Source organism: Scardinius erythrophthalmus (genome assembly GCF_964197995.2).
Source record: "Scardinius erythrophthalmus genome assembly, chromosome: 20".
NCBI lineage: Eukaryota > Metazoa > Chordata > Actinopteri > Cypriniformes > Leuciscidae > Scardinius > Scardinius erythrophthalmus.
The window spans coordinates 3,463,031-3,490,428 of record NC_138240.1 but is presented as its reverse complement, the minus strand read 5'-3'; the positions used below and the strand labels follow the sequence as shown (position 1 = coordinate 3,490,428).

General features: G+C 37.5%; 2 protein-coding genes across 3 annotated transcripts in view; one reads left to right on the top strand and one right to left on the bottom strand.

The window, feature by feature from the left end:
- Window positions 1-1,165: 1,165 nt before the first annotated feature.
- cldn5a (claudin 5a) lies at window positions 1,166-3,245 on the bottom strand. Its single transcript, XM_081349223.1, has one exon. The coding sequence runs from the start codon at window positions 2,906-2,908 to the stop codon at window positions 2,261-2,263; it is 648 nt and encodes a 215-aa protein (XP_081205349.1). The 5' UTR covers window positions 2,909-3,245; the 3' UTR covers window positions 1,166-2,260.
- A 549-nt stretch (window positions 3,246-3,794) lies between these two features.
- The window catches only part of LOC308680833 (septin-2), a 45,619-nt gene continuing 22,015 nt past the window's right edge, over window positions 3,795-27,398 (top strand). For both annotated transcript variants that reach the window (XM_081349222.1, XM_081349221.1), the window contains exons 1-7: window positions 3,795-3,918; window positions 15,725-15,769; window positions 16,143-16,242; window positions 16,322-16,408; window positions 17,928-18,051; window positions 20,777-20,911; window positions 21,887-22,004. In XM_081349222.1, coding sequence (XP_081205348.1) covers window positions 15,743-15,769; window positions 16,143-16,242; window positions 16,322-16,408; window positions 17,928-18,051; window positions 20,777-20,911; window positions 21,887-22,004 — 591 coding nt within the window. In that variant the 5' untranslated portion in view covers window positions 3,795-3,918; window positions 15,725-15,742. The remainder of the gene's footprint in view (window positions 3,919-15,724; window positions 15,770-16,142; window positions 16,243-16,321; window positions 16,409-17,927; window positions 18,052-20,776; window positions 20,912-21,886; window positions 22,005-27,398) is intronic.

Below are 27,398 nucleotides of genomic sequence, written 5' to 3'. Positions count from 1 at the left end.
TTTTTCTGAGTGTGTGTTTTTTGTACCAGTGCACTTCTATACTGGTACTAACCAGTAAAATCAGGTCATGCAGTCCTGCCGCACACTCTTAAGTGTGACTGACGTGTTTTTGCAGCATTGAGTGGCCATATGACCAGCTAAGCCTTCAGAAACAAGGTTTTGGAGAACACTTGCACTTATACTTCACAACCGACTGTACACAGTTTTTTAGTTTTTAACCGCTCGGTTCTGAGGTATTGTGTCAAATACTTCCCATATTCTCAGTGTCATTTTAATGGATTGGTGAGAACCTTCATTATAACTTTTAAAGGGATAGTTCACCAAAAAAAAAAAAAAAAATCTGTCATTAATTATAAAAAATGTTGGGTTGTTTTAACCCAATGTTGGGTCAAATATGGACTAACCCAACGTTGGGTTAAAAATGCAATTTAAAAATGGACAAAATCAAAAATGGACAAAAATGCAATTTAAAAAATGGACAAATTGCATTGGTTACATTAAAAATGTAACCCAAAGGCTGGGTTTGTCCATTTTTAAATGGCATTTTTAACCCAATGTTGGGTTAGTCCATATTTGACCAATCATTGGGTTAAAACAACCCAGCATTTTTTAGAGTGCACTCACACTCATGCCGTTCCAAACCCGTGAAACTTTTTTTCATCCTCAGAACACAAATGAAGATATTTTTGATGAAATCTAAGCTACGCAACTACCACTTTGACACTTTAAAAAGAGATCAAATTTATCAGTATGAATTCTCGCGTGTGACGCAGCACGTTTGAGCTTCAGCGAGAACCAATGAGGTTCATTCTCTTGTTGCGCAGCACGTTTGAGCTTCTGATGAATGTTCAAATGTGAATAAGAGACTAAATTCAATCTGTTCATCATATAAAGCGATCGAGTCACCTCAGAAAAATTGGACTAAACCGTTCAATTCATATGGATTAGTTTTATCTCTTTAGGCTGTCAATGGCTTTATGACTTATAGCATTAAAACTAATATCAGAAATCACAGAAGATGTGGGGTGTTAAATCAAACATGGTTGAATGAAAGTTAAATAAGACATGTCAATGGCTTTTGCAATCTGATGTTAAGCTTGTATTCGCTTTGAAACTGGATGTCAAACAGAGGCATTGAACAAAAACACAAACATTCATATTTGTGTCAAAACTGTAAATGTTTATTCCAAAGAACATTCATTCATACACAATTAAAAAAAAAAGTTACAAAAAATTACCATTTCAGACGAGCTGAATAAACTAAATGTAGAGGTCTTAAGTTCAAGGAACAGGATCCATGAAGGTTTGCATACAGCAAGGCACTATACACCGGCAAGAGAATCCCAAAAAACAGACATTTTCCATAGTGAACGTAGATCCTGCTTGACGTTATTTCTCGTGTGGGCTCCTCGTTCAGCTTTGAGCCACAGTGTGGACGGGTGAGCAAAGAGTTCCAGATCAGTCAGGAATTGCTTCATTTTCCCGCAGCTGTTTGTCCTGGCTGACGTTCCTCGTGTTGAAGAGTCTCTGCAAATGTGCCAAAGCAGATTCCTCTAGATTTACACACTAATAACATCACGTCCTCAGCACAATGAACACATCGGTAAACATCTTTGATCAGCTACAGCTAACTTAATGGTTTTAGCCTTTTACAAACTTTTCCAGGTACCTAAAACAGATATTTTGTCAGATTTCTCTTTCACCCTCAATAAAGTTTTGAAACAAAGAGGCAACACTTTATAATAACTTTCAGAGTGAAAACAAACATTATGTGAAACAGATCAGTAGTTTTTGCACATTATAAGTACATCAACGGATGGTGATCGGCTATATCAGCAACATAATGTTACTGAAAACAATTATTAAAGAATTAAATCAATTTGAGCTAATCAGATGCTTTAAAATACAAACAAAATCAAATTATATGCAAAATTATATAATGTTTAACAGATCAGTTCATGCACATGAATGCTGTATGAAAATATATAGCCAAATTAATGTTTCAGGACATTGAATGAAGGCTACTTTAATGACCCGTTAAGCTTTGCATAATGTTTGCTACTAAAGTTATTAAAAAATGTTCACCTTTCAGAAATGCATATCCACAAAAGACGTCATGTTAAATAAAACAAAATTGATCCAATCAGTAGTCCAAGAGGCTTAAAAAAAGTTGAAAGTTTTACAAGAGAACAGAAACATCTGCAGGTGGTGCAACACACAATAACTTTTTGATGTACTGTAAAATGATTTCAAACAGCGTCTAAACGTAATTCCTCTTGTCATATTCCCCGTTGGGTGTTGATCTTTTGGTGGGCGCGTATTGTACCGAGTAGCCGGAGTTTCTGGAGGCTGGGCACGAGCAGCAGAGCATGCTTCCCCCGAGCAGCAGGAGCGCGGTGGCCGCCCAGCCGATGTAGAGAGCCGCTCCGATCTCCCGCTTCTGGGACGCCGGCACCTGCGGGTTGTAGAAGTCGGAGATGATGCTGTTGGCCATCCAGCACAGGGGCACGAGCATGAATATGGCACTGATGATGTAGATGACCCCTCCGACGTTCACCACCCGTGCCTTCACGTTCTCCGCCTTGATGCAGTTGGTGCACTGCGCGCCGGCGATCACCACCATCAGCCCGATGACGCACAACACCGACGAGATGACCGTGAGCGCGCGCGCGGCTTGGAGGTCGTGGCTGAGAGCGAGCATGGAGTCGTGGATCTTGCACTGCATCTGGCCGGTGCTCTGCACGGCGCACGACATCCACAGGCCTTCCCAGATGGTCTGCGCCACCACGATGTTGGCCTCGATGAAGGCGGTGACCTTCCAGGTGGGGAGCCCGCAGACGACCATCTCCAAGAGCGTGCCGAAGACGCACAGGATCAGACCCAGGATCTCCAGAGCCGCGGAGGCCATCTCTTTTACTCCTTGTAGTGCTTAAATATATCGGTGCACCTGCTCTAGAACTTTGGGGACGTCTGTGAAGGCTGCTTTCCTCTCCAGAGTCTGCTTTTCTTTTCTTTTATCCAAAGTTTCTTCTTCTCTCCAAAGTTTTTTTCTTTCCAAAAACTTGTATCCAAAAGTTTCAATCACAAAAACTGAAGCGCTTTGATCAGGTGGACCGCATCTCCTCGCTGCGTCTCCTCTGTGCTTTGACTAACGGACTTCTCCTGGACTGCGAATGAGTGGAGTGGAATAATAGCGGTACGCCAAGAGGAGGGGTGTGTGTGAGTGCGTGCGTTTGTGTCTGTCGAAGACTGAAGTGAAACTTTCATCCAATCGCACAAGAGAGCATCTGTTGCTCGCCAATGAGGATGCAGAGAAGCTGTGCGTTTGTGTGTGAGTCTAAGTCTAAGAGGGGGGTCTATAAACGAATAAAACAGTTTTTTTTTGAAACAGCTATTTATATATATATATATATATATATATATATATATATATATATATATATATATATATATATATATATATATATATATAAACACTTAGGTATATAGGCTACAAGCCAGCACCAAAGCACATACAAATAAATATAAAAATAGCCTATAGGCTTATATAAAAATATTATCAAAAGTCAAATATCTCACTTGAATTTCATTAATAAAATATTTTGTCACAAATCCTATTCGTGTTAAGACATGTTCGCTGAAAGCACTGGAAACAGCCCGCTCCTAGAAACTGTGACCTGTCTCCGCCATCTTGGCTCTAATTCGCCGCTCTATTTGCCGTCCTCCACATTGGTACTTGAGCCGTAATGGCTTCCGTTGCGGCATGTCTCTTAATCCATCAGAAAATAGGCATTATGGGATAAGGGCGGAATTGTAGCAGCGGTTTCCGGATTCCCTGGATTGGCCTGCTGGAAGAAAGAAAACAAGGGAGGTGGAAAAAACTCCACGTTTTTGTGTTTTATCACGAGTTTATAACAGGTAAGGGCTTCTGACGCCTAAAAAAGTTAGTCGAAGTTTCTTCGCATTTGTATCCGGAAGTGATTAATCAGCCTAGACTTTGTGTCAGTCCCTCAGCGGCTTCAGTAACTGTTGCATGTCAAAAGTTACATTTCAAATGAAGTAATACAGTTGTGTTTCTCGATACTTTGTTTCTCTCCTTGAAACTGTAAGATGACACACATATGTTTTGTTTTAGTGCGGGTGTGTCAGTTTTAGATGTGATACGTGCTCTGAATTAAGAACATTTTATCAAAAAGGGTGTGGACGAGAGGAGGTGTTTTCACTTCAAATGAGGTGCTATAAAAATGTACTCAAGGTTATCTGTTGTTTCTTTTATAAATTACATAGGAATTTGGCATCGTGCGAATTTAGAGAGGGGTTTGAGGGAGTCGAGGAGATGATGGCCAGAGTTTGACAGCACATTTCACAGTTTAATAGCACGTTCTCTGCCTGGAGCAACCCTCCTCACTTTTAACATGTCCTCCCGGGAGCCAACAATTCAGTTTATGAATTCGTTTAGGATTTCTGAGAAAATGCTAAACATTTTCTGTGTGTTAATGTTGGTGTGTCATAGTCATTAGAAGAATGTTCTAATAATACAGTAAATATAATAGTGATTTTAATTTAATATTAAGTAAATATGTGATTATTGATGACAAATCAATATTACTATTATGGAATTATTACATATTTTTTATGTGTTCGTACATTTATGTGGTGATAAAATAAGCAAAATACAGAATGAATAGCCTATTTTGTGTGCATTAAAGGGTTAGTTCACTCAAAAATGAAAATTCTGTCATTAATAACTCGCCCTCATGTCGCTCCAAACCTGTAAGGCTTACTTTCATCTTTGGAAAACAAATGAAGATCTTTTTAATGAAATCTGAGAGATTTCTGTCCCTCCATTGACAGTTATACAACTACCACTTTGACACTTCAAAAAGTTCATAAAGAGATCGTAAAACTAATCCAAATGAATTGAGGTTTAGACCAAATTTTCTGAATGGACTCGATCGTTTTGATTAACAGATTGAATTTATGCTTTTTTCAACAAACGTAAACAGAAGCTCAACCGAACCTGCTTGATGCACGAGAACAAACCTCATTGGTTCTTGCAGAAGCTCAAACGTGATGCGTAACACGAGAATGAACCTCATTGGTTCCTGCAGAAGCTCAAACATGATGCGTAACACGAGAATGAACCTCATTGGTTATTGCTGAAGCTCAAACGTGATGCGTAACACGAGAATGAACGTCATTGGTTCCTGCAGAAGCTCAAACATGATGCGTAACACGAGAATGAACCTCATTGGTTCCTGTAGAAGCTCAAACGTGATGCGTAACACGAGAATGAACCTCATTGGTTCCTGCAGAAGCTCAAACGTGATGCGTAACACGAGAATGAACCTCATTGGTTCCTGCAGAAGCTCAAACGTGATGCGTAACACGAGAATGAACCTCATTGGTTCCTGCAGAAGCTCAAACATGATGCGTAACACGAGAATGAACCTCATTGGTTATTGCTGAAGCTCAAACGTGATGTGTAATACGAGAATGAACGTCATTGGTTCCTGCAGAAGCTCAAACGTGATGCGTAACACGAGAATGAACGTCATTGGTTCCTGCAGAAGCTCAAACATGATGCGTAACACGAGAATGAACCTCATTGGTTCCTGTAGAAGCTCAAACGTGATGCGTAACACGAGAATGAACCTCATTGGTTCCTGCAGAAGCTCAAACGTGATGCGTAACACGAGAATGAACCTCATTGGTTCCTGCAGAAGCTCAAACGTGATGCGTAACACGAGAATGAACCTCATTGGTTATTGCTGAAGCTCAAACGTGATGTGTAATATGAGAATGAACGTCATTGGTTCCTGCAGAAGCTCAAACGTGATGCGTAACACGAGAATGAACGTCATTGGTTCCTGCAGAAGCTCAAACGTGATGCGTAACACGAGAATGAACGTCATTGGTTCCTGCAGAAGCTCAAACGTGATGCGTAACACGAGAATGAACCTCATTGGTTCCTGCAGAAGCTCAAACATGATGCGTAACACGAGAATGAACCTCATTGGTTATTGCTGAAGCTCAAACGTGATGTGTAATACGAGAATGAACCTCATTGGTTCCTGTAGAAGCTCAAACGTGATGCGTAACACGAGAATGAACCTCATTGGTTCCTGCAGAAGCTCAAACGTGATGCGTAACACGAGAATGAACCTCATTGGTTCCTGCAGAAGCTCAAACGTGATGCGTAACACGAGAATGAACCTCATTGGTTCCTGCAGAAGCTCAAACGTGATGCGTAACACGAGAATGAACCTCATTGGTTCCTGTAGAGCAGGGGTGGGCAAACTTTTTGGCTCAAGGGCCACACTGGGTTTCAAAATTTGACAGAGGGCCGGCCCAGCAGATTTTGAAACAAATCTCATGAAAGTGCGTATCTATACCACAAATTTTATTTCTCGTGCCATTTATACGGCAAAAAGGTTTTTTTTTTTTTTTTTTTTTTTTTTGCATGCATGCTACGCACTGTAAACCCTTTGGTCAGGATTAGGGGTGCGGAGTGCGTGCCTATTACACGCCATAAAGTGCGTATCATATGCACGCGAAAACTGCGTATCATAAGCACTACAAATACAATTCGTGGTATTCGCTTCATGAGATCGGGCTGAGCAAACACATTTATGTTGTGGCAACGTCTGCCCGAAATTCAACAACTGAGAGAGACATTATGACAATACTGTTGGATATCCCCCATTTAGCATGTTATGTTTTGAGGTTAATTTTTAATTAGTCAGATGTTAGATAATTATTGCCTATAGGCCTACTTTTAAAATATTGTTTATCCTTATTATTATTTAATGGGCCTAACAGTGAATTAGAAACAAAACACCTGCAAGTGTAGGCTACACTTAGAAAAGTAAAAATGACAGAAGGTTACATTAATTCAACTTTATTAAAAATGCATATGGCAATCAATTTGCACTTCCAAAAGTCATACATTTGTGGGGGAAAAAAACGAAATAAATGAATATACAAATTTATTTTAAGAATAATAAAATAAAACATAAAAAGCAAAGGCAGATCAGAACATTTAATGAACAAAACCAGGTTCTGTACATGTCAGACAGGGGAGCGTAACGTTAGTCGATAGCCGGGCGATAAAGGTCGTTAAACGGAATCAGTCAGGATACATCCACAAATCCAGAGGAGCAAAGAAACTAAACAGAAGACAAAGGAAAAACTAAACAGGTGTGCAAGCGGTCACCAAACATTTTTTTCTCTGTGAGTTTCCAAAAAAGGAAAAAACATTAACGTGCAACCCGCAATAAGTCTATGCGCTGTCTGTTTGGTTTCCATGGTGACGCGCGTCATTACTTGTTACGTGACACACCGCAGCCACAACAGCGCTGAATGAATTATGATCTGCTTTTATGTCATTTTTCCTTTTTTACATTTGTTAGCTATGGCATGAAATATCTGATATTCCGATTGTCAAATATATGCAATGCAATATATATATATATAAAGTATTGCAAGAAAAAGGCCAAATGAATGCGATCTAATGACAATTTTTTTAAACACTCGACGGGCCGGATTAAAAAGCCTAACGGGCCGCATGTGGCCCGCGGGCCGTAGTTTGCCCACCCCTGCTGTAGAAGCTCAAACGTGATGCGTAACACGAGAATGAACCTCATTGGTTCCTGCAGAAGCTCAAACGTGATGCGTAACACGAGAATGAACCTCATTGGTTCCTGCAGAAGCTCAAACGTGATGCGTAACACGAGAATGAACCTCATTGGTTCCTGTAGAAGCTCAAACGTGATGCGTATTGTGTAACACGAGAATGAACCTCATTGGTTCTCGCACATCAAGCGAACATGCTAGAGCTTCCATTAACCATATCAGATGTGTGCATTTATGAATGTTTATATGTGAATAAAAGCCTAAATTCAACATATAAAGCGAACGAGTCTCTTCAGAAAATTTGGACTAAACCAATTTGTTTTACGATTTCTTTATGAACTTTTTAAAGCGTCAAATTGGTAGTTGCGTAGCTGTCAATGGAGGGACAGTAATCACTCAGATTTCATTATAAAGATCTCCATTTGTGATCTGATGATGAACGAAATTCTTACAGGTTTGGAACGACATGAGGGCGAGTAAATAATGACAGAATTTAAATTTTGGGGTGAACTAACCCTTTAAGAACTATAGTGATGACGCTTAAAATCCAAACACTAGTCCAAAACACTTTTTGTCGAGTCTCAGGGGGCTTTTATTAGACAGGATTTGAATGTAATTTTTAAGCTGAAGTCATTTGTTGTTTGAACTTCAGGCAGCTTGTATTCATCAAAATTATATCTTTTGGCTCGTGTTTTGTTAAAATAACCTTGAACCTAAATAGAAGTGGTCTGAAAGGAAATCCCCAATTTATAATAAGCAGGATTTTGGCTTTTGGCAAGACATGTGACAAGTAAACAAGATGAGTTTCTAAATCACCTCTTCTTCATTATAATAGACTGTTAACTGTTAAGTTGTGCAATCTGATGATTCCTTAAGTACTCCTTATAGTAGGTGTTTACTGCATGTATAAAGACACTGTTGTTCTGGTTCTGTACTGAGAAATGTTTGACATTTTGCGGGTATTTTTAATTATGTGACATCTTTAGGCACCTATAGTATGTTTTATTCGGAGCAGAAAACAACCCTTGTTTTGTACGTATTTTGTGTAAATAAAGTTAGAGGATGAAATGGAAACAAAACATAAATGTAATTAAACATTGTGAAATATTTCAACAAACTTTCACAGCATGATGCATTTTTTAGCATTTTAATAGGTGGATTGACACACTTCTGTTAATCGGCTAATCAGGCACAGTTATCGGCCAATAATCTTGAAATCAGCCTTTTTCAATACCCTGGAAATCCAGAGTTCTCGCGAGAGCACAAGTTGAATATGCTCAGCGAGTTTACTCTGGTGTCGAGTAATGATGCTCATTAAATATGCCCCTGTATCCGAGCTGCACCAATCACATCGGGTTATCTGATATAGGCGGGCCAGAGGCGAGATGAACAGAAGACGACAGCGCTGTGACGTCCAAGTCATTAGTAAACATTGCAAGATGGCTATGGATGAACACAAGTTGTTTTTTATCTAAAAGAGGAACAGAAGATGGCACTCGAATCGTTCCTTTGCAAGAAGGGCGTTTTTGCTGTTTTGCCGACCGGATACGGCAAGAGTCTAATCCACCAGTTATCTCCGCTGGTAGCTAAGCGTATGGGGCTTGTTGTGATTGGTCGTAGTGTTATCCAATTGCGTGCAGTGAGATTTTCAAACCCATGCTTGGTGCCGCCCCTCGAGCTGGCCGATTTTCATTAGTCGATGCTAGACCATTAATCTTTCAGATTTAGTTCTGGATTTCCAGGCTACTGTTTCAACTGTGCGTTTCCCATAAGCATAGTTTGTTTTCTGTTGGTAATGACAGAACTTGCATCCATAGTTTCTTTTAAGAAACACACCTCTGGCCGATAATTTACTGTAAAGTAAACTGTTTTACTCCACAATGTGGTAGAATCTGAAGAGTGTCTCTGCTTCACTCAAAAAAAATTATATGTTGGCTTTAATGAACATTTTTTAAGTCAACAGGTTCCACATAACTGGGTTACGTTAAACAAACAAACATCATTTATAAATTTTAAGGGCTCCCTGACATGATTCAGCTATTCATATTCATTCATCCATTAAGATTTCATTTATTTTAGTGTCACACAAAATTGAATTGATTGACTATAGCTAGCTATTTGCTAGCAGAAGCACATATTAGTATCTTAAATGCTAAGATTTACATGCAGAATAGTTAAATGTAGGCTTAACTGAATCAGTCCATAGCCTAACAAAATAATCCACTCTTCTCTTTTAAATTTAAATTGTTCCAATAATTCCAATGTAATTGAACATTAAACACAATTACACACTATTAAGTCTTCCCCTTTTCTCATTTTCTCAAAACAACACTTGATTTTAATTTTAACTTAATTCAACCATATGCAAAGCATGCTGGGAACTAACAAGCACCGCCCAGTTTCAGTTAATGCAATACAAATCATTCATGTAATCCTCAAGTAAACTTAAATTTTACATATATTTAAGCAGATTGAACACAATCAAATTAAGTTAGGACAAAATGTATAGCTATTGTGTTGCTTAAGCTTATTTTAACTAAGCAATTTGAACAAGCTGCGAAAGTCTTTTTTTTTTTTTCAGTGTATCTTGGTTTTATGTGTCCCTGTCATCAAAGGACTTTTCTTTTCTTAATTTACATCTTTAACCTTTCACCCCTCCTCTTTCTTCCTTTATCACGTCTCATCCCTTGCTCTCAATTCCTGTCCTGTATGGATGTGTTATTTCCGTCAGTGTTTGAAAGCGATTCCGCCCTTTGTCTTGAACATCATCCATCAATACGCCAGAGCAGAGCCGCTCTTCAGAGGTGAAGTGAATTACGCCGGGGGTCGTGAGGCGGCACGTTTCACTCATAAACTCAAGTGCTAGTTCGGTTATGACCGGCGAGCAAACCCAGCTTTCTGATCTGACTGTATATGTGGCGTTCGAGTCACATGTCTCACGAGCTTACGATCTGCTAAGCTCCATCAGGAATTCTGTTAAGAACCTCAAAACCATTTTATCGTAAAAATGGCAAATCTCTTAAGTCTGGTCACCACCTGTGCTCATGTTTGAGGGTGAGGCAGAGTTGAAAGCTGGTGTGTTTGTTAAATCTTTTCTTGGTTTTGGAGTTTAATGTACGTTAATGCAAAAATCACAGGTGGAGCTGCTCTCTGTAATCAGTGTGGCGATAATGAGGCCACTTGATTAATCCGAGACTGGCTTATCCTTCCCATAATTCCCAGCCAGCAATAACAAGACCTCCCAGAGTGTGTGTGTGTGTGTGTGTGTATGTGTGTGATAAAATGGGAATCGCAATGTCCAGCATTATAAAGGCAGAACCGTTACGCCCACAATCTGACATTTATCCTAAATTAGTTTCCATGCATTCCAGAGGAACACTTTGACTCTTGATTTTTCTTGCTTTGGGAGTAGAAACACTCATAAAATAAAAATGAAGAGCTCGATCTGTCAGTATTACAGCTTTTGTTCTTGTTTTCTACTTATTTTGTGTAAATTAGGTTAGAACAAAATTGAAACGAAATCTAAATATGATTAAACAGAGTAAAAATGTTTAGATATTCATGACATTTCACAGCATGATGGGTCCTATTAAGCTTTTTTCCCTTTTCACCATTAAAACGCTCTGCAAAGTTACAAAGCACAAAATCACTCCAAAGTGAGTTATTCTCTATATCAGTAGGCGCGTTTCCATTACAGATTTGTGCAAAACTCTTCTGATTTTTTTTCTAAATGTCGACAAAAAACTATTGCGAAATGACGGGTGTTTCTGAAGTAAAACTTAATTTTTTCCTCTCGCGATAAATCATTCCAAAAATCATAGCAAAGGACGCTGGTAGGTGTATGTACATCTCAGCCGCCGCACTGGCCATTATTATTAATCAAAGGAGACGTATGTGTGTTATCCAATCATTAATGGCAAGGAAAGACCCTTTGTCTATACTTGTGAGCGGCACATATGAGGTGTTTCTGGGTGTTTCTCCCTCATTTCTGCTTCGAGGTCTTGATTGTGGCATTTCTTTGAGGTTTAGAATCCAGTATTCCTGTAATTCTTCTGTCTTTTATGAATTTAATAAATAACTCTGTCTCGTATTCTATCCAAAAACACCGCGTCATCTACGTCAGGTGACCTTTAAATGCGCAAACGCTGTTTCCAATGCAGTTTTGCAAAATATTTATTTTTCGAATTGCCTGAAAAACCACCTCATGCGAGCGAAAAAACTTTTTTGCTATAAATGGGAGTTTTTGCGAAATTGACGTGTTTCCATCAGGCGTATTTTCAATGTGCAATTTCTATTTGCACAATTTGAAGGGTAATGGAGACGCCGCTACTGTCACTGTTTCTAAACTCCCTGAAACACATCCAGTGTGGTCTTGAGTTTTCTTTCAGGAACAAACACGTCACAATATTCCTCATTTAAATAATTACCGCCCAAGGCTTGCGCAGAATAAAGGGGCGGGGCCTGGTTGAGTTAGGCTACGTTTACACATGGCCGGCTATTTTCATAAATGGACATTTCACCCCTCTCCGTTTTCAAAAATAACATCGTGCACACCTGTCAGTTTTCAGAAAAGTGTTAGTTTACACAAACCCGTGTATATGCCGTCAAGAGCAGTGTAACGAGAAGCTCAAGCTCACGTTAGCAATCAGAATTCCGAAAATAGTCACATACTATGACATCAGCTCCCTGAAACTCAGTTTTTCTCAGTTTACATGCAAACGTGCAAACAATGTTTTCCAAAATCTCCACTCTGGCCGGAGTTTTTAGAAAGAATCGTTTTCAGACGCGAATTCTCCGTTTGCATGTAAACGAAGGGCACAAACGAAGGGAAATGTCTTCGTTTTTCAAAATAACCATTACGTGTAAACGGGGCCTTAGTCAGTAGTGTTGAAGGGGCGGGACATTTCCCAAACACGCTCAAAGCACTCGACCAATCACAACACACGGGTCCAGCCGACCAATCAGAGCTCATTGAGTTTTTCGGGAAGAAGGGGCTTCAAAGATCCAGGAACAAAACAGAGCTTTTCTGACAGACTAGGAAGAGAGGAGCTGCAACAATGAAAAAATTTGGGGAAAAAACAGTTCTAGTAGGGACCAAAAACAAAATCAGTACTTTGTAAAAGGGCGTAATATAGCCGTCTTAGGTGAACACATACACTACAGTTCAAAAAGTTGGCATCGGTAAGATTTTTTAAAAAGGTTTTTAAAAGATGTCTCTTATGCTCACCAAGGCTAATAAAAAATACTGTTAAAAAATGTAATATTGTGAAATATTATTACAATTTAAAATATCATTTATTCCTCTGATGCAAAGCTGTTTTTCTCTGTCTTGGGAGTAGAAACACTCATAAAAATGAACAACTCGATCTGTCAGTATTACAGCTTTTTGGCCTTCACTGAAGACTTTCAGACACACTTTCACCTAAACCTCATAAAGCACGTGTGTGTGTGTGTGTGTGTGTAAGAGAGAGCCCTCATTTATGGGGAGTGGTGAAAATGTAGGAAAGCGTTTCCAGGAAGATGAAAGATAAACAGTATTGTTCCCTCCCTGTCGTCACCCCTCACTCTCCTCTTCATGTCTTACACACTCACACACTCCCAGCTTCACCAGAACAGTTTGTTCCCCATCAATATCATCAGCCCAACCCTATGCAGATCTGTTACAGTGTGTGAAAGAAGATCAGATTTATGGAGAGCTTCAATTGACAGCGCTTCCATTTAAATGTGAATGTTTCATTTGACTGGAATTTCATTGGCCATCTATTGCATTTAAGATGCAAGATATATCAGTGACCGTACTAGAGCCCGACCGATATGGATTTTTGGGCGCCGATGCCGATACCGATAAAAAAAGCCAGATACCGATATATCGGCCGATATTATTTATGTGTATATTATAATACAGTAGCAATATTATTTATGTGTATTATAGTACAGTAAGTTTGGACACACTTTACAATTGGTGTGTACAAACTTTTGATGGGTACTAGAGCCCGACTGATAAAGGATTTTGAAGGCTGATACCGGTACAAATATTTGTTGGTTTTAAAATCCGATATTCCGATATATCGGACGATATATATATATATTTTTTCAGAAACGCGCAACAAAACATTAACAAATTTCCCTAACATTAGTTATTTGTAGTTGTTATTTATGAGTTTTAACTAAAATAATATGATAATGCATTTTAAAAAGAAACTTGTTTCTTGTATTGTCACAACAGAACAGAGGAACATCAAAATATATTAAAGTTCTGATAAATAAAATGTATAAAAATACAAACTTAAGATTTTTTTTTAAGACTAAACGTTTAGTCCTTTGAACAAAAACAACAATTTCACATTCAAATTGACAACAAATTCAAATTGTCATAATTAACTCTCTCAAGTTGTTTTTTTCTTCTGTTGAAAATAAGTTATTTGGATGAATGTGGGTAACCAAACAGTTGATGTACCCCAGTGACTTCCATAGTATATTTTTCTCCTTTGGAAGTCAATGGGGACCAGCTACTGTTTGGTTACCCACATTCTTCAAACTATTAATATTAGAAAAATATTAGAAGGAAATTAATACAGTTGGAATAACATTAGAGTGCCTGTAAATAATGAGATCATTTTTATTATTGGGTGAACTATCCCTTTAAGGACAAGCGGCAATGTGTTTACAATTGCTACTGTCTCTTTAAGAGCTGAGCACGACACGTCTAATGTACACGCATTTGACAAGCGGACAACCGACATTGTTTATGTAAATCTTGTGTGTATTTAACAGTATTAGCACAATAATACTCGAAAGATAACTTAGTCCAGTATCCAGGCGCTGGTACTAGAAAGTTTCTAGTACCAGCGCCTGGATACTGGACTAAGTTAGAAAGGCTTTTAGTGCATGTGAGCTTCACATGTACGCGCTGAGAAACGCACACGTTAGAACAGCGCATCACCATTTAAAATTAAATGTTTAACCGACAAAGCATTAAAGCACATGCACATTATGAACTTTTGTGAACTGCAGTGTTAACATTTTATGTGAATAAAGCCTACGTCGCGTTGTTCCGCTTCACTCTCGGCTTATTTAACCGCAGCAAAACTGGACATGAGTCACGAATTTTGTCATCCTTATTTGAGTTAAGAGAACTGATAGGGATGTTCTTTTAATTGTTATTCAAGCAATGTATGTCTCGTGAGTCGTGACCAACTCACCATGAACACACTTCACCGCTGATCTCACTCGCGGTTCTCTCTGCCCGACTCTGGCTGGATCAACAGGTTGCTGAATGTGTGGCGCGTTATACACGAGTGTTGCCAACAGGGACGGTGTAGAGTGCCCTCTGGTGGACAAACTATACAATTGCAACACTCATAACATGGTTGAAGGGTGTTTCGTCCGTTTTTATTTTATTTTTGAAATATTAATTTATCGGCCGTTATAAATGCCGATACCGATAGTTTTGAAAATGCCTAATATCGGCCGATAATATCGGCCTGCCGATATATCGGTCGGGCTCTAGCCGTACCAGTATTTATTTATTTACTATCATTTAAAAATTTGAGGTAATTGCGAATTACTCCTATTCTGCAATGATGCATTAAATCGATCAAAAGTGGCAGTAAAGTCATAATGTTACAATAGATTTGTATTTCCAACAAATGCAGTTCTTTTGATCTTTCTATTCATCAAAGAATCCTGAAAAACAATGTACAATGGTTTCCACAAAAATATGAAGCACTGTTTTCAACATGGTTTCTTGAGCAGCAAATCGGCATATTTGAATGATTTCGAAAGGATCATGTGACACCGAAGCCTTTAGGATTTTAGAATATTTCTTTTTTCTCTTTTTTTGTGTGTAAATGTTGTGTGTGATTGTAAGTGTTCAGTACATTTTTGTCAGTATTGTTATTATAATTAAAAAAAAAACATATTGTTAGCGTTATAATGGTTATATTGAGTCTTTAAAAACTCATATTGATTGGCCACTAATCTCTTATTACGTTGTCTTTTCCTAAACAGTGAGTTCAAGAGAAATCTACCAAGACTTCCAAAAGACCATTGATTAATTTCTTTTAATGTTTTTTTTCCCTTTGTCTAGTTATCAGGCAGGAACGTCATGTCGCAGTCTGGAGAAAAAGGAAAGGTAAGACGTAACTCTCTTGGTGAAGTGTGTAATTGTTTTGGATAGTTCCTAACTTCTCCATTTAAGGATTAAAGTTACTTTTAGGGTGATTTCCTGAACTTTTACTCGGTCGTACTTTCAAAACATTGATCTCTTGTGTGAGCGGCCGACATGTCAACATCTGACTCCACCAGTGGAATGAGTTTAGGCGGTCCATTTGCTTGATCATTGGAAGAGGAAGGGAGTGTTTTGGGGAAATTATTATTATTTTTGCAATCACTATTGTTATACTTTAATTTGCAATTCCTTTTGGTGCTGAATAAATCAACATATTAAATGTTTCTGTATTAAATGTGTTCATCGGTGTAACAGTTCTGATGTTGTGTGTTTCTAGTTTCCTGATGCTGCAGGATACGTGGGATTTGCCAACCTTCCCAATCAGGTGCACAGAAAGTCTGTGAAGAAAGGCTTTGAGTTTACACTGATGGTTGTAGGTGTGTGACATCTAAACACAGGCATGGATTCAGATAGACACACACTGTGTTTTTAACTTGGTGTTATTTGTTATCTTAGGAGAGTCTGGTCTTGGTAAATCAACCCTCATCAACAGCCTCTTCCTGACTGACCTCTACCCAGAGCGCCATATACCTGGAGCGGCAGGTAAACACACACACACACACACACACACACACACACACACACACAGGTCCCCTGAGGTCTTTATTAACTCTACAGGATATTGTGTCCAAGACCGAAATAATCCCTAGCAGTCATGAGAAATCCTCTGTAAATTAACTTTATTTTGGCCCAAAAGGTATGTTACAGTGATTCTTCTCTCCCGTTTTCATGCAATTTTCATTATTCCGGTTATTCGCTAAGTATTGTGGTTATTTTTACCATTGTTACTCACAAATGCACAGCACAAATGATGAACTCACATACAGTAGGTGTGTTACTGGCCCATTGTTTTGATCTACTTATGTCAATTGCAAAACACATTTCTATGTACGTATAGGATTTTTTCAGATTCTTTCAATGTTTTCGTCTATCAATATATTGCATTGCAATCATGTCGCACAACGCTAGCAAAAAGAATACAGCGGTTTATATAGAATAGGTTCATGCTGTTGCATAGTAAAGATAACATGACATATTGCTCATCATCATCACATAATTTTTCTCTGATTGGTTCTACATTTGTGCAAATTCAGCATCCACCTCCTTTCTGTTACTGCCAAAGCAAATTTAGATCTACCAAGTCACGGGGTTATTAGTTCAGTGATTACTCATTATGTCATGGGGCTATTATATTTAGATAACTGTCTAGCCGTGTCATAAGTCTCCACTATTTTGACACCAACTTTTACTTATAGTGTTAGTACATTTTGTTCTCAAATGTTAAATGTTAGACCTGCAGAAAAAAAAAGAAATGTTAGTAATGGTTAATTAAAAAAAAATGCACACAAATTTTAGTTAAATTTTTAGTCTTCTTTTTTTATTTTATTTTTTTATTAGTCTATTTTTATTAAAAATTTGTTTACATATATATAGTTTATAATGTGATTTTTTTTGTTATAATTTTAAAACAAATTTAAGTGTGAAATTTAGACCTGCAGAAAAAAAAGAAATGTTGGTCATAGTTAATTAAAATAAAATACTCACAAGTTTTAGTAAAAAAAAATTGTAGTTTTGTTTTGTTTTTGTCTTTTTTATTAGTCTATTTATATATATATATATATATATATATATTTATTTATTTATTTTTTTATTTTTTTTACAAATATATAGTTTATAATGTGATATTTTGTTATATTTTTAAAACAAATTTACGTGTGTCTTAAGTATCCAAATTCTTCTTTGTAGAAAGAAATATTCTTTTCATCATGATGCCACTCACAGTGGAATGCAGAACATTTCTGGATTCTGCTCAATGGATATCAAATCCCTTCAGATCCCTCTGTTGAGCACTTTGTCTATTAAAGCTCTGTAGAAAAAAGGTTGTTTTCAAGACAATAATCCCGTCTGTAGCCCAGGGCTTCCTCCCAGAGGTTCTCAGAAAGCGTTCATAACTTTTTATGTTGCATCAATAAATCATGATGTTTAATGTGATTTGTCTCGATGTGCCCCCTCAAATGTTTATGCACATCTTTTGTTGTGTTTTTATTGTGCTTGAGCGCAGAGAAGATCGAGCGCACGGTTCAGATTGAAGCGTCCACTGTGGAAATCGAGGAGAGGGGAGTGAAGCTCCGCCTGACTGTAGTGGACACGCCTGGATATGGAGATGCCATCAACAGCCAGGACTGGTCAGTGTGTGTTTACTCGGCTAAATTTATCCCAAGAAGTCAGCATAATCTGACCGAACCTCCCTTTGGAGACATCTGGGGACATCTTCAGTTATAAAAATGATTCAAAAACACATTTTTTTTAGTCATTATAATTAACTTGATATAAAAAAAAAACCTTATAAACACTTCTGGTGTGTCATCATTTAGTTTGCTGAATGTGTGCATGTAGTAAGAAACATTTTGGTAGAGACCAGCCACTATCAATGGGTGTGGAAGGTGAAATTTCTTTCTTCTGAGCCATATATTTACTTCTAAGTTTGACGTTCTCCATGCATTATCATTTTCCCTGCCTGTACCATAAATTATTGGTGTTGGATAATAACGGGATATTTGCGAAGCACAGCACACCTGCTGTAAATACATGCCGTCACAGATTTGAATGGCATTTGTATTTGTATCTTGTTGCTACACTGATTCTGCATTGCATTATATAATTGTTCCAAAATGTTATTGCATTTGCATAACTTTATTTTATATAGGATCTGACACATTTCTTATATTAATTGAACGCTTAAATCACACTTCTGAATGTCATTATATTATATAACCAAATAAATAAGCACCTTTTTAGTGTGAAAATAAAAATCACAAGCACTTTTAAAGAAAGACAATTTGAAAAAATGAAGTTGTCATGTTGAACACATACTTTGCACATGGAAAACATGTGGTTTTGGAAGCGTTTCCATGTGAAATCTATGTGATAAAATGTTAAAAACATGAAATTCATGTAATATTTCTAGTGCTTTAAATGATGTGCTGTATGTAGAGATGTTTTTTTGTGTGTGTGCAAACTGTCTAATAGCTAAAGCACATCATGCAAATTAGTGCTCTTGCTAAAAAATAGTTGATCTCACCTAGACGCAGATCTTGACCCATCCCTACTTTTACATTTATTTATTTCTAAAACATAAAGTTTATGTAATGTGTGTCACTCTTGACATGTTTGTGCACTTGGAATAGTGCTGCATAAAAATGTTCCTTAGTTGAAATAGCTGTGTGTTATTACAATTATCTACCATAAAATTAGACCTTGCATATAACTATGACCTCCTGAATGGAAGACTGAACTGATTATTAACTTAATACTCAGTGTTATGTGTCTATGTATCTCCATAGCAGAGACTATTTACTGTATGGCACTTGATTGTGGATTATCGGCAGCTGTTGCCTTGTGTTTGTATATTGGTCATTGAGCCCTGCTGAGGAATGCTGGGAACGTCCTGTTTGAAAGAACAATATCCTCCCCATCTCTTACCCACAGACTTCTAATGTTGTTAATGAAAATATGCCATCCACGTTACCTACCGATATTATCATGTCATGTTTCCTCCTTCCACCTCTCGATAAGGCTGCGGTCTCAAGGCCGAGATCTGAAGTGCAGTGATCGTATCTGCGTCAGAAGCAGAAGTGATTCAGTGTGTGCTGCTGTTTAGATAAGTCCGGAGACTTTAGAGCAAAAGGGAATCTGGTCGTGAGAACTAAGAGAACTGAGAGTGGGTACATGTCAACTAAACCATAAAATTATTTTTGTTAATTAAAATAAATGTGAACTGAAGCAACAGACAACATTTCACATTTTCATTTAGTTTAACTTGATGTACTTAAAACTACAACTAAAATTAGGGTTAGTTCACCCAAAAATTAACATTCTTTCATTAATTACTCACTCTCATGTCGTTCCAAACCCATAAGTCTTTCGTTGATCTTCTGAACGCAAATGAAGATATTTTCAATTAAATCTGAGAGCTTTTTGTCCCTCCATTGACAGCCTCCAAAAGTTCAAAACTAATCCATATGAATTGAGCGGTTTAGTCCATGTTTTCTAAAGAGACATATATGATGAACATTTTGAATTTAGGCTTTTATTCACATATAAACATTCATAAATGCACACATCTGATATGGTTAATGGAAGCTCTAGCATGTTCGCTTGATGTGCGAGAACCAATGAGGTTCATTCTCGTGTTACGCATCACCGTTGGGCTTCTGCAAGAACCAATGAGGTTTGTTTAGGTTCGGTTGCGCTTCTGTATGTTTGCTGATCAATTTTTATTTGTGAATTCAACCTGTTCATCATATAAAGTGATCGAGTCTCTTCAGAAATTTTGGTCTAAACCGCTCAATTAATTTGGATTAGTTTTACGATCTCTTTGTGACTTTGAAGCGTCAAAGTGGTCGTTGCGTAGCTGTCAATGGAGGGACAGAAAGCTCTCAGATTTCATTAAAAAGATCTTCATTTGTGTTCCGAAGATGAGCGAAAGTCTTACGGGTTTGAAACGACATGAGGGCGAGTAAATAATGACAGAATTTTGGGGTAAAAAAATCAAAAACTAAAAATTACAAAAACACAACAAAATTACTACCTTTAAATTGAAAGTGAAAGCATAAAATATAAACATGATAGGATCTCAGTGATACTAAAATAAATGTGGTGCGTCATTGCTGAGCAAGAACCTGTAAACATGATGTTGTGGAGCGTTTTGATAAGCTTTATTTTGACTAAGTGGTTGTTCACCATTTCTAAAATGCGTCTTTCTATCCTGCGATTAGATTGTGGTTTTGTTCTGCTGAGATCCATATCCGATGTTTATTTAATGCGCTTGTTTAATACAATCACAAGCTTTTAAATCTGAGTATTTCCTTTCAGTTTGTTCTCTGCTCTCTGCTTTATTCTCTTCGACAGCTTTAAGACGATCATCCAGTATATCGATAATCAGTTTGAGCGATACCTGCACGATGAGAGCGGACTGAACCGCAGACACATCGTTGACAACAGAGTACACTGCTGCTTTTACTTCATCTCTCCATTTGGACACGGGTAAAACACCTGCACATGTTCTGCCTCTCTTCATCAGTCAATATAACATTTTATCCCTGCAGAAAGTGGCTTAGCTTTAGCCCTCAATTAAGGCCTGTTTACAGCAAGAGTGATGCATCAAAGCAACATGAAACACCAACAAAAATCACAATTGAATTTTACATTAATGTGTATTGTCATTAAAAAAAAACTCAGCTAAATATTAACATACATGCTATTCAGACTAAGTGTAAAATACATTTTCAGCAGCTTCTGAGAATAATTCTTAGGTCACATGAAAACCTAACAAAAAAGTAAAAATTCACATCAAAGCTGTTCTAACTCAAATCTTCAACAGTCCCGGATAAACATTTATTGAATTGACGACAAATATTCGCCCATCTCATCATTTCAGGATGAATTTTAATGGTAGATGCATTGTTTTGTTTCCATTCCTGTTATGGTGATAATTCATGCTTGGTACAAACATATTTTTACTCTGATTATTTCTCATGTTTTCATATGAGAATTATTATTTATTATGTTTTTGCATTTTATTAGCATTTTATTTGATTAAAAATACAGTAAAAACAATAATATTGTGAAATATTATTACAATAGAAAGTAACTGTTTACTATTTGAATATTTTTTTAAATGTAATTTATTCCTGTGATCAAAGCTGAATTTTCAGCATCATTACTCCAGTCTTCAGTGTCACATGATCGTTCAGAAATCATTCTAATATGATGATTTGCTGCTATATTTTTGTGGAATATAATTTTTTGATGAATAGAAATTTCAAAAGAACAGCATTTATTTGAAATAGAAATATTTTGTAACATTATAAATGTCTTCACTATAAATTTATTTTGATAAATTTAATGTATCCTTGCTTAGTAAAAGTTTTAAAAAAATCTTACTGACCCTAAACATTTGAATGGCAGTGTGTGTGATTTGTGCTTCTGTGTGCTTAATTTTTTATTTTTTTTTACCAGCCTGAAGCCTCTAGATGTTGAGTTTATGAAGGCGATCCACAGCAAAGTCAACATCGTCCCTGTAATCGCCAAAGCCGACACGCTCACGCTGAGAGAGAGAGATCGCCTCAAGAGAAGGGTAAGGGTCAAGCCTTTTCTCTCTAGAACAAGTACAACTGATCATGTGATCCAGGACTAGTTGCAAAACTAACAACAAATGGTATATTTGAGCTTCTTTGTGGTGTAGATTTGTGCTTTTTTAATATAAGAAACACACTTTTGACTGGTATACTGAATGTTTGGTGATCAGGCGTAGGATGTGCATGTCTGGCGTGGACACAAGTATGTAAAAAGACACGCTGACCATGTATGTACTGTAGTGCACGGTTCTCCATGGACAATGGTGGCCTCCTTGTGCTGTCTGCAGGTGTTTCCCTTTAACACACACAGAATCACACACCCTCTGGATTGTGTCTGAAGCGAGGTCAGGTGTGTGCCGACCTGCACGCTCCATGTCTTCCTGCTAATGTGCTCCGCAGGTTAAGTAGGACGGTGATTATGTGGCGTGTATCTGGCTCGACTTCATTGGGGCGTAATCTGTAATCCCAGAGGAAGCTCGTGCAGATCAACATGAGCACTGGAGCTTGTTCAGCATTTCTGATGCTGCTTTGAGCACAATTATGTTAATTAACGCAGTGCTGGAGGTTTATTTTTAGCAGTGTTTGAATCATACGCTGCCTCTGAAAAGTTAAAAAACTCGTAAAACCTCCATTTGTAAAAACAAAAACAAAATTTTTAGAGGGTTTAACAGCTCAAATGTGAAGCCTACATTGTTGTTTAAGTGCTTATATATATAATATATATATATATATACACACACATGCACTAGCAATTAAAAATGTTTAAGTCAGTAAGATTTAAGTCTCTTCTACTCGCCAAGACAGCATTTATTTAATTAAAAATACAGTAAAAACAGTAATATTGTGAAATATTTAAGACAACTGTTGTCTATATTAATATATTTTTAAATGTAATGTATTCGTGTGATGCAAAGCTGAATTTTCAGCATCATTATTCCAGTCTTCAGTGTCACATGACTCTTCTTTAAAAATAATTATAATATGCTGAGAAACATTTGTATTATTATCACTCTTTAAAACAGTAGTGCTGCTTGATTTATACCACAGCATTTATTTGAAACAGGAATCTATTGTAACATTATCAATGCATTCACTGTCACTTTTGATCAGTTTAATCTGTCCTTGCTGAATAAAAGTATATGCATTTCTTTATAACCCCAAACTTTTGAATGTTAGTGAATATAAATGGTTTCTAGTTTTATAAGATGTATTTAGTGCACCGTGAAGAGTAAAAGTGTGACTTTTTTTAGCCTTTTCTAATCATGTCCACAATTTTGTTTCATAGATTCAGATTTTTTTAAATGTAAATTTAATTTTTTTCTGTCAAAAGTGGTTGAATAATTTGTGATTTGGTTAGCTAGTTTCCTCAGCCCTAATTCTGTTAATCTGAGGTTAGTGTGTCTAAGTAAGAAAAATGTGCTAATCTATACAGTCCTTATGTGTTTTATATCAGTCATTATGTGTCTTGAGTCTATTCCTGTATCTCAGCATGTTGCACATCGTTAGATTTTGCATGACAAAAGAGCCGTAACAAAACAGCAGTGAAAGAATTTGTCCTCGGTCCCCCACAAATCAACAACCCATGCGCTCACACTAACCTAAACAACTGTGAAGCCCTCAGACACCTGCTGATCAATGACTTTCACTAGCATTAAAAGAAACGAAACGAAAAAAGACCCAGTAATCACTGAACTCATCTTGTTTATGTTCTGACTAATCTTGAGTTTAGGCCGTTTCTGATTAAATGTCCCAATTGACCTCTGTCAGCGTCTTTTGTGTGTGTGAACATTGACTCATTACAGAAAATGGTCCTGTTAGAGACAGATTTAGATTAGAGACTAATGGAATCTTGTCCACGTCCTGCAATCACTGCATGTTTGTCCATCTAAGTTGCAGGAAAGATTAGCCACTGTCAGCCATTTTAAGCTAAATGACCCAAACAGATGTCTATGTGTGTGTTCTCATGACGTGTGGAGCACAAATGCGCGCTTTCCGGGTTGAGATGTGTAGTGATATCAAATAGAAATAGTTCATGCGCAACTAATGTTTTCTATCACTCTTAATTAAATGTACTTCCTGGATGGCTCACAACACACAGGAAGTCACAAGGCTTCATTGCTTATGCTGGTCCATATATAGACATCGCTTTGGACACTGAATGCTTGTATTTATAGTTGTTCCTGTTATTCGCCTGCTCCTTAGATGCCAGTTTTCTCTTCCTGCAGGTAATTTCAAAACACATTTTCATAAACATTCCCACATTACTGTGTTTGTCAATCCATGTTTTGTTTTTTAAAGGGGTAGTTCACCAAGAATGAACATTTCTGTCATCATTTACTTATCCTCACACATTTAACTTTATTTTTTCACACAAAAAATAAAATATGTATGTATATGTATGTATGTATGTCTCTAAGTGCCATCTGAAATTTTCTTCTAGAATGATCCTTTTTATTAAGCTTGTATATTTAAGTTAAGTTATTTCACTTAAATGACAATTAATAGGTAATTTGCATTGCCATTTAAGTGAAATTATTGGACTTAATATACGAGCTTGATAAAAATTATCATTCTAGAAGAAAATTTCAGATGGCACTTAGAGGCTTTTGCATCTGAAATATATATTATATTTATAAATATATATTGAAATATATATAAAATTTTATTTATTTATTTGTCTACATTTTTTTGTGAAGAGTTAAGTGTGTGTGTATTTATTTTATTTATTTATTTATTTATTTAGTGAAGAAAGTTAAATGTGTGTGTGTGTATATATATATGTATTACAAAAATCGCATCGCTTCCCTTCAGAAAACATTTATTAACTCCTTAGAGTCGTATTGATTACTTTTATCATGGATGGATGTGCGCACTTTTTTTAGGCTTAAAAAAAAGGGTACCATTTACTCCCATTATAATGCTTGGAAGAGCTAGGATATTTTCAAATATACCGTCTATTGTGTTTGGCTGAAAGAAGAACGTCATATACACCTAGGATGGCTTGAGGGTGAGTAAATTTTGGGATAATTTTCATTTTTGGGTGAACTATCCCTTTAAGCTCCAAAAAGCACTATAAAAGTAGTTAATGCATTGTATTCCAAGTCTTATAAAGTGATACACTACCATTCAAAAGTTTGAGGTCATAAGATTGATAAGAGTTTTTGGAAGAAATTAACGTTTACTCATCAAATCAGACTTTTCGTTTAAGCTTTATGTGAACTAACTACTGTTGTTGCTGTTGCTGAGAAACCCATGCCTACTTGAAACTTTGATTGTTTAAAACTTAATTTTAGGAAATTGCCCCATCAAATCTGAATGTTAAAGTCGATGAATTGGAGGAAGTTTAATGCTTGTTCTTTTCATTGGTACCTCCACAAATGCTTGAGTCCTTTTTCATACATCAGTGATTATCAGGAAAGTATGAACACTCCCTTCAGATTTCTGTCTACCTTTTCTTTTCCCAAGAAGACTATTGGACGCAGCTTCCAATAATCAGTTCTGAATTATGTGGAAGCGCAAGTCAGCATTTCCCGCATTTCTTGATGTCGTCGCAACCGGTAAAGGTCCTGTTGCCCCGGCCGTAAGAATGACGAATGGCCCATTGTGTCTTTGCGGCCTGACTGATATTTATGTTTAATTTTCACCCTCACTTTCTCACCGTGATAGCTTCGCTCTCATTCTCTCACAGGACTGCCACCCCTCTCCCAGATCTTTCTCGCACCATCATGAAAGGGGGAAGCAGCTTGTGTAGAACAATATGGCCTTCCTGTAATGTGTCAGGCCGATTGGCAGGGAAAGCCGGGTCAGCGTTGTGCAGGACTCTTATCAGAGGCCGGAGCGAGGTCATAAAACCCTGAAACTTATAAAGTACTCGAGGGACGTTTAGGTAGCTCTCGTTTCCTGCCATAGCAGTGATATATGCCGAAGAGCTGCTCGTATGGAAACGCCAGCGGCAGGTCTTGTCCGTATGAGAAGGAAAGCCTTTGTGACCGAACTGACGTACATCTGGGAGGAGATTTGTTCAGTCGAGTTGCATGCGATTCCCACAGGTCAGGTTGTTGGTGCGCTTGGTGGGTTGCATTGTTGTGTTTATGTGAATTTGAATGTTATTGTTGATGTTTGCCATGCTGTGATCCCCATCACGCTCATATCTCAGTCTCCAAACTGTCAAAGCTTTCCTCTCTTTGTCCTCTCGGTTGGCTCAATGGGAGAAATGTACGAAAGCACCAACGAGCGTTGTGCAAGATTGTGTGGTTGCCAAACGTTACCAGCCTTGTTGTTTTTAAAACACAGTGGGGTCAAAAAGTCTGAGAGCACTTGAATGCATTATTTAACACGCATGGTTTCATTACAAATTATACTATCAGCAGTGCAATTTGAGTGAACATTTGAGAATGTCTTTGGTGTGTTTCTCTTTTGCTTTAATCACATCAGCCCCGGCAACTACATGAACAAAACTTTATGAACTTTATTTTTACATTTGATTATTCAGTTTCTGTTGTTAAATAACCCTAATGTAGGATAACCTGAAACCCCTAAACCCTGTGGTTTAAGGCCCTTTCACACTGGACGCGATTTTGACGCACGAATAATTCGCGCGATGGGTTTATTTTTTGATCAGCTGTTTGTGTAATGAGCGCTTCCACACCGAACGCGAATGTGCTGAGGCGAAAAAACGACTTTTATTTTTTTCGCTTCGATGTCGATTTTTTTTTTTTACTTTTGCGGCGACAGAATAGGCTTCAGCCAATTTACATACTACAAGGACAACGTTTTGAAAGACAATGTGTGGCGTAGCATTGCCAACCAACCGGTAATCGCGACTGTGAGTGTGTTGTGTGATAGTCCTGTGCTGTGTAGGCTAGCAGGCCAAACTACATTTGGGATAGAAAGCTAACACTATTATCGTCAAAGATAGAGACAGAGACCGTGTTTACCTTGAACACGTAACAAAATGCAGTGAGACTATTTAGGGCTGCTTTTAGTAGGCTATACTATACATTCTTTGTGTGATATTTCTAGTCGAATGATTTTTAACTTACTTCGTGTGTTACATGTAATGTGTAGTTACATTACAAAACGCACTGTTGAAGACGCAAAAAAAAAACTGCACATAAGCATACTCCCCTTCAGACTTTCTGTTCTGTAAGATTGGGTGCACCCAAAACCTTCTTTTCTGTCTTTTAAATAAAATGAAAAGCTCGTCTTCACTGGATGCTATGACTATGACTGGATGATGATGATGATGATGATGAAGTGTCCATGTTTTCTCAGCTGTCGGCGCGATTCGCGTGAAAGTTTTGGAATGTTGAAGCTCTCTGAACGTCACAGACGTCGCAAATTCGCGTCGCGGCTGATGTGAATGGTTTTGATGCGAACTATTCGCACACGAA